The 10,000-nt window shown below is 36.2% G+C and overlaps 1 protein-coding gene across 1 annotated transcript; it reads left to right on the top strand.

Moving 5' to 3' along the window:
* The first annotated feature begins 474 nt into the window (after window positions 1–474).
* Window positions 475–1,216, top strand: LOC138866588 (ctenidin-1-like). The gene is made up of 2 exons (XM_070139716.1): window positions 475–539; window positions 690–1,216. Exons 1-2 carry the CDS (start codon window positions 519–521, stop codon window positions 1,011–1,013), a joined length of 345 nt encoding a protein of 114 aa, XP_069995817.1. The 5' UTR covers window positions 475–518; the 3' UTR covers window positions 1,014–1,216.
* Window positions 1,217–10,000: the final 8,784 nt, after the last annotated feature.

The following is a 10,000-nucleotide window of genomic DNA, read 5'->3' as shown; positions in this document are numbered from 1 at the left end:
TATATATATATATATATATATATATATATATATATATACATATACATAGTTACATTCACTGACTTTTCAAACTATATTTTCGTTAACTGCGGTAATTTCTGGATTTCCGTCCGTAATTGCGTACTAAACCATCTTAATCATTCTATTTTGTGTATCGTATACATCAAAATTAATACATTCTTTTCTGTTCCTTGACTTGCCTCAGACACGGTTCGAACACGGGGGGGGGGGGGGGCTGTTGCGCCGCATGAAAGTCTGTTTACCAAAATTGTTTCAGTAAAACAAATATTTTCGGAGTACCTGTATCAAAAAACAGTTCCTGAAAAAACTTTACTTTTTCTGACTCTTCCTCCTTGAGGTGATGGTTTGGGCGCCATTAGGACAGCAATAAACACTGTCATCCTGAAAAGGCCATTTTGGTGTAGGCTGTATATAATAGGATCTGCAGCAGGCGTCGCAGCAGAAGCACACGGTTGCTGGACTCATCCTTAGCAGCGAAGGATTCCTCAAACGGCACGATGATTCACCAGCGTCCTTTGGTGAGGAACCTGTTAACCGTTTCAAGTTTATAAGTCAAATCTCAAGTTCCGAAGTTTTGCAAAGTCACACGGGCATCAGATCAAAGTCTCTGGCGTCCAATCCAAACCCATTTTGCTTTGTGAGTTGTAAATGAAATCCTTCCCCGACAGGTTGCAGCAGCGACCGTCGTCCTCCTGTGCTGCGTGGCCTCGGCTCAGCACCAGTACGGCGGGAGGGGCGTGGGTGGCGGGTTTCCTGGGGGGGTTGGCGGTGGCAGAGGCGGTGGCAGCTCTGTTGTCAGAATCCCCATCGCAGCTTCCGGGGTCATTCCCGACTACGCTGTCAACCCCTACCGGCCAGTGAGCCCCAACGTCATTCGCATCCCGAAGGTGGCCATGCACACTCTGCCCTCTACAGGCGGCGGCCAGTTCGGAGGCGGCCAGTTCGGAGGCGGCCAGTTCGGAGGCGGCCGTGTTGGTGGCACTTATGGTTAGAAAAAAAGTTGATCTCGTAATGAGATTTAGCAAATCTCCTCATATATCAGACTTTGATGTCAATTGGCAATGTTTTGGATTTCTGTGTAAAGAACAATAAAATTTTGCGAAAATTACGTGATTCCATATTGAATAAATGAATGGTGCAATACTAATAAGTAACTATAAGTAACAATAAGAATTCTCATAATGTTAACTAATCTGCGACAAACCAAACTATTGTTTAAAAGTGTGAACATAAAATAATGGAAACAACAAAATTTAACTATGGTTTCCAGTTTTTTTTGTCTCACTATCCATCTCTGTTTCTCTATGTGTGTCTCCATTCCTCTTTCTCTCTCTCTTTCTTTCTCTGTCTTTGTGTCTCTTTCTCTCTCTCTCTCTGTTTCCATTTCTCTCTCTCTCTCTCTGTCTTTGTGTCTCTTTCTCTCTCTCTATCACACACACACACTCTCTGTCACAAGTGCATACAGACACACATTCTCTCTCTCTTCTCTATTTCTCCTCCTCTATTCTATCTTCTCTCCTTTTGGAAAAGTTTTCTTCCCATTCTCTTCCCTCTCGTCATCTTTCTCTCTCTTTCTTGCTTGTTCTGTCTGTCACACGCGCATATAAACTTACGTTCTCTCTTTCTCTCCTTCCTCTTTCTTGCCAGCTCCCCCACCCCTCTCTCTCTTACTGTCAATCGATCAATCAATCTATCGGTCAGTCTACTCCCCCTCTCTGTCTCTGCCAGTTTCTCCCCTCTCTCTCTCTCTCTCTCTCTCACTCTCTCTCTCTCTCTCTCTCTCTCTCTCTCTCTCTCTCTCTCTCTCTCTCTCTCTCTCTCTCTCTCTCCCTCTCTCCCTCTCTCTCTCTCTCTCTCTCTCTCTCTCTCTCTCTCTCTCTCTCTCTCTCTCTCTCTCTCTCTCTCTCTCTCTCTCTCTCTCTCTCTCTCATTTCTCTCTCTCTCTCTCTCTCTCTCTCTCTCTCTCTCTCTCTCTATATATATATATATATATATATATATATATATATGTATATATATATATATATATATATATATATATATATATATATATTTATGTATGTATATGTATATATGTATGTATATATATATATATATACTTATATATATGTATATATATATATACTACATATACATACATATATATATATATATATATATATATACATAATATATATATATATATATATATATATATATATATATATATATATATATATATATATATATATATATATATATATACGTATTTCATATACGCATATGTATGTAAATATATATGCATATATATATATATATATATGTATATATATATATATACATATATATATATATATATATATATATATATATATATATATATATATATATATATATATATATATACGTATTTCATATACGCATATGTATGTAAATATATATGCATATATATATATATATATATATATATATATATATATATGTATATATATATATATATATATATATATATATATACATACATATATATATATATATATATATATATATATATATATATATATATATATATATATATATATATATATATATATATATATATACGTATTTCATATACGCATATGTATGTAAATATATATGCATATATATATATATATATATATATATATATATATATATATATATATATATGTATATATATATATATATATATATATATATATATATATATATATATATGTATATGTATATATATATATATATATATATATATATATATATATATATATATATATATATATATATATATATATATATATTTATACGTATTTTATATACGCATATGTATGTAAATATATATGCATATATATGTATATATATATATATATATATATATATATATATATATATATATATATATATATATATATATATATATATATATATATATATATATATATATATATATATATATATATATATATATATATATATATATATATATATATATATAAATCTATCTATCTATCTATCTATATACATATATGTATATTTAAGAATATGCATCTGTCTGCCCATTAACCAAGCAATCAATATACGTTTCCCCCTCTCCCTCTAAATGTCCATCAATCAATCAAACTCTCTCTCTCTCTCTCCCTCTCTCTCTTTCTCAGCCTCTCTCTCTCCTGCTTTTTACATGTTTAGGTATATAGGTATATCATTACTACAATAGATAATGATATCAGTAGCATTTAAGGCAAAAATATCCCCCGTAAGCAACTAGATGAATAGATATTTATAAGTTAATTTATACTTATATTTTATTATCAACTTTATAGTTTACGATAACACTTTCGGACAAGTGCATATTATACAGAATATAATGTACAATTTCCCGCAATTACATAACAGGCATATTGAACTTTTTAGATCTTTTATGATTTGTCTGTGTCTACATTATGTTTATTGTTATTACTGTAATCATCATCATTATTATTATAATCGACAACAACATTATCACTATCATTTTCATCATTAACATCATTGCTTTCATTATCATTAAAATCATCATTATTATTATTATTATTATTATTATTATTGTTGTTATTATCAACATCATCCTCATCATCATTATCATCATCATCATTATTATCATTATTATTATCTTTATCATTGTTATTGTAATTATCTTTTAATCATTATTGCGATTACTACCATTCTTCTTATCATAATTATTGTTATTGATATCATTATTATCTTCATTATCGCTATCATTATCATCATTATTGTTATTGTTATTACTATTATTATCAGTATTATTATCATTATCATTGCTATCATCATTATTGTCATCATTATAATTATTATCATTATTACTACTATCATTATTATCATTATCTTTATTATCACTATCATTAGCATCGTTATTTTCAGCATTAGTTACACAATAATTATCATAATCATCATCATAATTATCACAATCATTGGTCACACCATAAAGTTTCCCAAATCACTACTTTCACTGTAAGATCTAAGCCTCGAACGCACTCTCCTTGCACCATTAACTTCATAGTAACACCAAACGACCTTTTTCGTAACTGCAGTGACCATAATCGTAAAACTGATCGGCGGCCTCAATGATTAGAGTGATCAGGCCAACATGACAACAATACGTGGTCATGTCAAGGAGAAGAAGATAAAAAATGAATGGGGTTTTGTTAGCTTATGAGTGTCGATCTTAAGGAACAGGAAGACGCTTATTTGGTCTAAGATTGAGGTTGTTATGGTGTTTTAGTTTATTTATATTTGTGGTATGGTAGAGGATGATGATATTTCGTAGGTGTTGTTTAATTCTTTGATATGGATCTTTTATGCATAATGAAGTAATGTTTGATCATTTCAAAATGAAAACAGCTGTTTGACAGATGGTTTCAGTCAAGAGTGACAGGCCGTCCTCTGGTGGTAATTGTCTCTCCTAATCCGATGTGGTCACATGAGCGGCCAGCACTTCTACAAAAGGGTGTGTGCCAAGGGTCGCTACATGACCTGTGACCTTGCTAAGTGCCTCGAGGTGAGCCGGCAGCCACGACCTGATATAAAGATATCGGAGGAAGCCATAGTGTGACACTTCTATGCATCTGGTCGTCCTGTCTCCAGCTGTAGCGAGAGATGTTTCCGCAGCGCCCACTGGTGAGTAGGAGTTCACAGCCGATCGCATGCTGTTCCGCGATAAAGTGATACCAGAAAAGCTTAGACTGATATTACGTATATAACTACAGGTGTAAATGTATTCGAAAAACCATGACACAAAAGATTAGATTTATCATGGATGGCCTCAATAACACTAACACACCTGCAGTCATAGGTATATTACAATATTTTAATTGACCGATGAATTTGTTAGCAACAGAGCTGAATGTTATCTCCGAAAGGGCCACGGAAGCTTCATTATTTTTCTATTAGGAAACATACAACAAAAAGCGTTTCCGCAGCGACTTCCTCTTGCAGATGGTCGTGGCGGCCGTGCTGACCGGCATGAGCGGGGCGAATGCCGGGGCCCTCTCGGGGGGAAGGCCCGGCCACGCCGTTCGTCTCATCGCCATCGGAATCACGGACGCCTTTCCCGCCGACGGAGGAGTCTCTCGGGGCCCCGTCCGCCGCCTTCCGCCGACGGAGATCCGAAGCCTTCCCGACAGCGCCTTCAGGAGAGACGCCTCAGTGAGCGACGGCGTGGTCCGGATCCCTCAGACCGCCACGGGGATCCTGCAGGAACCCGACGCCGTTGCCGCCCCCGTCGGCAGGCCTGGTGTCGGGGGCGGCCCCTCCAGCCGCTTCGGGAAAATTCGCGTGGTTATCGCCGGCTGTTTTGGCGATGTCAGAGTCCTCCGCGTTCGCGATGGGCGGCCGAGACGCGGTAGAAGGGCGCGCTGAGGCAGCCTGGCCGAGGGCGCGGCGGGGGGCGCGAGCGAGGAGGAATGACTGATTTACGTTTTGTGTTTTGTGGATTTTATGTGTGTATTCAGTACGTATCTATGTAGGTAAATGTATGTATGTATGTATGCATGTATGTATGTATGTATGTATGAATATATGTATGTACATATGTATGTTTGTATGTGTGTATGTATATTCATATAATATATACACATACCTATGAATACATATATATGTACACACACACACACGCACACACACACACACACATATATATATATATATATATATATATATATATATATATATATATATATATATATATATATATACATGCATGCGTTTCTGTAAGTATGTTCTACCACATGCTCTTCATTACAACCATATACGAGTACTGACGGGCATTTGTGCTTTGATAATTGTTAAAGTTATTTATAATTAATTCTTTTGACGTTAATACTTTCATCGGCCAATTACCAATGGAAGCAGGTTAATAAATGAATGAATAAAACATCAAATAAAGATGAAAATAAATTGGATCGAACACAGAATAGTTTCATACAATGTCATAAAGCATCAGTAAAATAAATATTTAAATAACTGATTTGAAGATAATATAATATCTAATATAATAATATCTTCAATGCATAATTCATTTAGTGATTGTTAGGAAACTATAAATCTCTCTATCTCTCTATCTCTCTACCTCTCTATCTATCTATATATCTATTATCTATCTATCTATATATGTATAAGTATGTATATATATATATATATATATATATATATATATATATATATATATATATATATATATATGTATGTATACACACACACACACACACACACACACACACACACACACACACACATATATATATATATATATATATATATATATATATATATATATATATGTGTGTGTGTGTGTGTGTGTGTGTGTGTGTGTGTGTGTGTGTGTGTGTGTGTGTGTGTGTGTGCGTGCGTGTGTGTGTGTATGTGTGTGTGTCTGTGTGTGTATGTATGTATGCATGCATATATATGCATATATATACACATACACACACACATATATACATACACACACACACACATATACATACACACACATATACATACACACACACACGCACACACACACATATATAATGTATACAAACATACTATGCATATGCATATATCTATATCTATATCTATCTAAATCTATCTATCTATATCTATCTCTTTATACATATATTTGAACACACACACATCTATATCTATCTATCTATATATTCAATATTATACTTAAAATGTATGTCTTTGTTTTAAACCAACACCTGACTACTCTCCATGATAATAGACAGCCACAGCGCTTCTCGACCTTCCGTTAGATCATATACTGTATATATATCTGTATATCTATCTATCTATCTATCTATCTATATCTATATATATTTATATATATATGCATATATATGTATATATATACATGTGTGTGTGTGTGTATGCGTTTGCGTGTGCGTGTACGTGTGTGTGTGTGTACGTGAGTGTGTCTACATTTACGCACTCAACTTTCTTTCAAATAGGAAAACCCACAAGTTAAGAAAAAAACAAGTGAATAAGGAAATCATTCAGGTTTTCCCTCTTTATAAACCTTAATTACCATTAATTTGAGAAGCGTTACCTCACAACCAAAAAAAAAAAAAAAAAAAAAAAAGCGTTAAAAAGCGTTACCTCACGACCCAGATAGAAGGGAATAGAGGCCCTTGTGCATTGCATTTGGCCATAATATCACCTTCACGCTTTTGAAACGCAGGAGGTGACCCATCCATGACCCGACTGCTTGAAACAAGAGGTTAGCCTTCAGAGTGGAGGACAGTGAGCACCGTAAAAAAAAACATATTTCACGTTACATTACGAACCTTGAAGGCATACACGATAAAGCATGATTGTAATTCGTTCAGCTGAAGTAACGTGTGTGTTGGTTCTACTCTCCTTTGATTGGTTACAGGCCAGACTCTCCTTTGATTGGTTACAGGCCAGGTGTTCGGTATGGCTCGTTACCTGTCTGGTCTGGTCACGCTTGGAGGCCTTTTCTCAGGCAAGTCCGAATTTTCTGCTTGTCATCTGCTTTTGTAATTTCATTTTGGAAATATTAAATGATTTGAATAATGTATGCAAGCACGCTCATACGCTCGTTCAAGCACACACACACACAGAAACACTAACACAAACACAGACACACACACAGACACACACAAACACACACACACACACACACAAACACACACACACACACGAAAGAGAAAGAGAAAGAAAGATAAGAAATGTTTGGGAAATTAGACAAAATAATCTGGGAAAATGATGAAAAATTATCGTGTCCATGCATGCACATATATATAGTCCATTGACCTAAATTACGTCTACGATGTGAAATATATCTTTTCGGCATTAAACATAAATAGTAGAAAATATTTTTTACTCTATGTATTTGTGCGCATTTGCATAAGAAACGCAAACATGCACACACTATCTATTCATCTATCTATCTGCTGTATGTTTGTATGTATGTATACACTTACAGCTCGTCTCAGTTTTATTTTTCCTCTCTCCTCTTTCGTCATAATTTGTAAATGAAATAATAAAAAAACAACAAAAAACAATTGGCTGGACGTGTCTGCCTCTTTTTTTTCCATTTTTATCTTATGATTATCCTTATCCTTATTATTAGTTTCATCAACTACATTATTATTATCATTATCATTGTTATCATTATTATTGATATCATCATTGTTGTTATTGTTATTACTGTTTTCATTATCATTGTCATTATCTATTTGCTATCATTATCACTGTTATTATCTATTTGCTATCATTATCACTGTCATTATCTATTTGCTATCCTTTTCATTATGATTCTACTAATACTATCATTATCTATCATCATCATCAGCAGCAGCAACAGTATTGCTATTATCATAAATATATTCTGACTAGATATATTAGAAAATCAATAAAAAAAAATGTTTTCAAAACATGAAACCAGACCTCAACTTGACTTTAAATAACAAAATAGTGAAATTCCAGTTTGAAAGAGAGAGAGAGAGAGAGAGAGAGAGAGAGAGAGAGAGAGAGAGAGAGAGAGAGAGAGAGAGAGAGAGAGAGAGAGAGAGAGAGAGAGAGAGAGAGAGAGAGGGGAGAGAGAGAGAGAGAGAGAGAGAGAGAGAGAGAGAGAGAGAGAGAGAGAGAGAGAGAGAGAGAGAGAGAGAGAGAGAGAGAGAGAGAGAGAGAGAGAGAGAGAGAGAGAGAGAGAGAGAGAGAGAGAGAGAGAGAGAGATGGGTGTGACACCCATCGTCGTTGGGAAACACGTGTGCGATTCCGAGTGCGAGAGGCCGGACATCGTGGTCGGCTCTTCCGGTAGAGCTTCGGGGCCGGATTCTCCAAAGAGCCTTAAGTTCAGGCGCGCTGGAGGCCTTAACCGTCCTGGGACCGGATTCTCCAACGCGTTAAGGCGCCGTATCTCCTCCTGCAGGCGCCTTAACTTACGGCCGAGCGATCTTACATACACATACACAGCGTAAGGGGCCCGCTGTACTGGTGCGAGTGAAGGCGCCTTAGGTGAAGGCAGGGAAGGGGAGAGCAGGCTTTAGAGCTTCACGGCGGGCGGGAAATCAACACTCTTCGCTCATATATGAAGGAAATACAGCAGGACGGTTAAGGCCTCCAGCGCGCCTGAACTTAAGGCTCTTTTGAGAATCCGGTTCCTGCTGTATTTCCTTTAATATATGAGCGAAGAGTGTTGATTTTCCGCCCGACCGAAAAGCGGCAAAAACTGCTCTCTCTCCCCCTGCCTTAACCTAAGGCGCTTCAACTCGCACCAATATGGCGGGTCCCTTGCTCCTTGTAAGTGTATGTAAGATCGCTGGCCGTAAGTTAAGGCGCCTTAAGGAGGAGATACGGCGCCTTAACGCGTTTGAGAATCTGGTCCCCGGCCTTCGGTGCGCTCATCTATGCATCTAAGTGTAGGATACATGTGCCCGTCTGTTTACGCACATTTGTAAACACTCACATTCATACCTGGAAAAGGAAGTCGCTGTTAAAATGCTTGTTGTAACTTTACGCGAAAGTATTTCTAACAGGAAGAACACGTGATTTTCGTTAAATGATAACATCCATCATTTTTGTTGTTACATACACATATCGTGAAATAATTCTTCAAGTTCACTTTCAACTAAACATTAAATACAAGACGCTTGTCCGGAAATTCTACTACCACGATATTACGGAGTAGTATATGGCATGCTATGACTTCCCTGCCCACCAGTGGCCGTTGTGAAAACATCTCTCGCTGCAACAGGAGACAGGTCGGATGGATACATAGAAATGTCACTCTATGGCTTCCCACTACACGGTTTATACAGGTTGTTTAGCGACCCTTGGCACACACTTTTGTATAAGTGTTAGTGGTTGAAGTGTCCAAGTCAGATCACGAAAGGAAATTGAGAACAAGGGCTGGCCCATAACCCTTGACTCTATTATTTTTTGAAAATTATCTCATTCCATTCTTCCGAAATTTAAGACGAA

Source organism: Penaeus vannamei, chromosome 26 (genome assembly GCF_042767895.1).
Source record: "Penaeus vannamei isolate JL-2024 chromosome 26, ASM4276789v1, whole genome shotgun sequence".
Taxonomy (NCBI): domain Eukaryota; kingdom Metazoa; phylum Arthropoda; class Malacostraca; order Decapoda; family Penaeidae; genus Penaeus; species Penaeus vannamei.
Note: the sequence above shows the minus strand (reverse complement) of the source record. Positions and strands in the feature narration are given on the sequence as shown.

What these genes read in the sequence shown, in the direction of transcription:
- LOC138866588 (XM_070139716.1), top strand. Translation starts at nt 519, where the DNA reads ATGATTCACCAGCGTCCTTTG. An exon ending in TGATTCACCAGCGTCCTTTG is followed by an intron (nt 540 to 689) that starts GTGAGGAACCTG and finishes CTTCCCCGACAG; the next exon opens with GTTGCAGCAGCGACCGTCGT.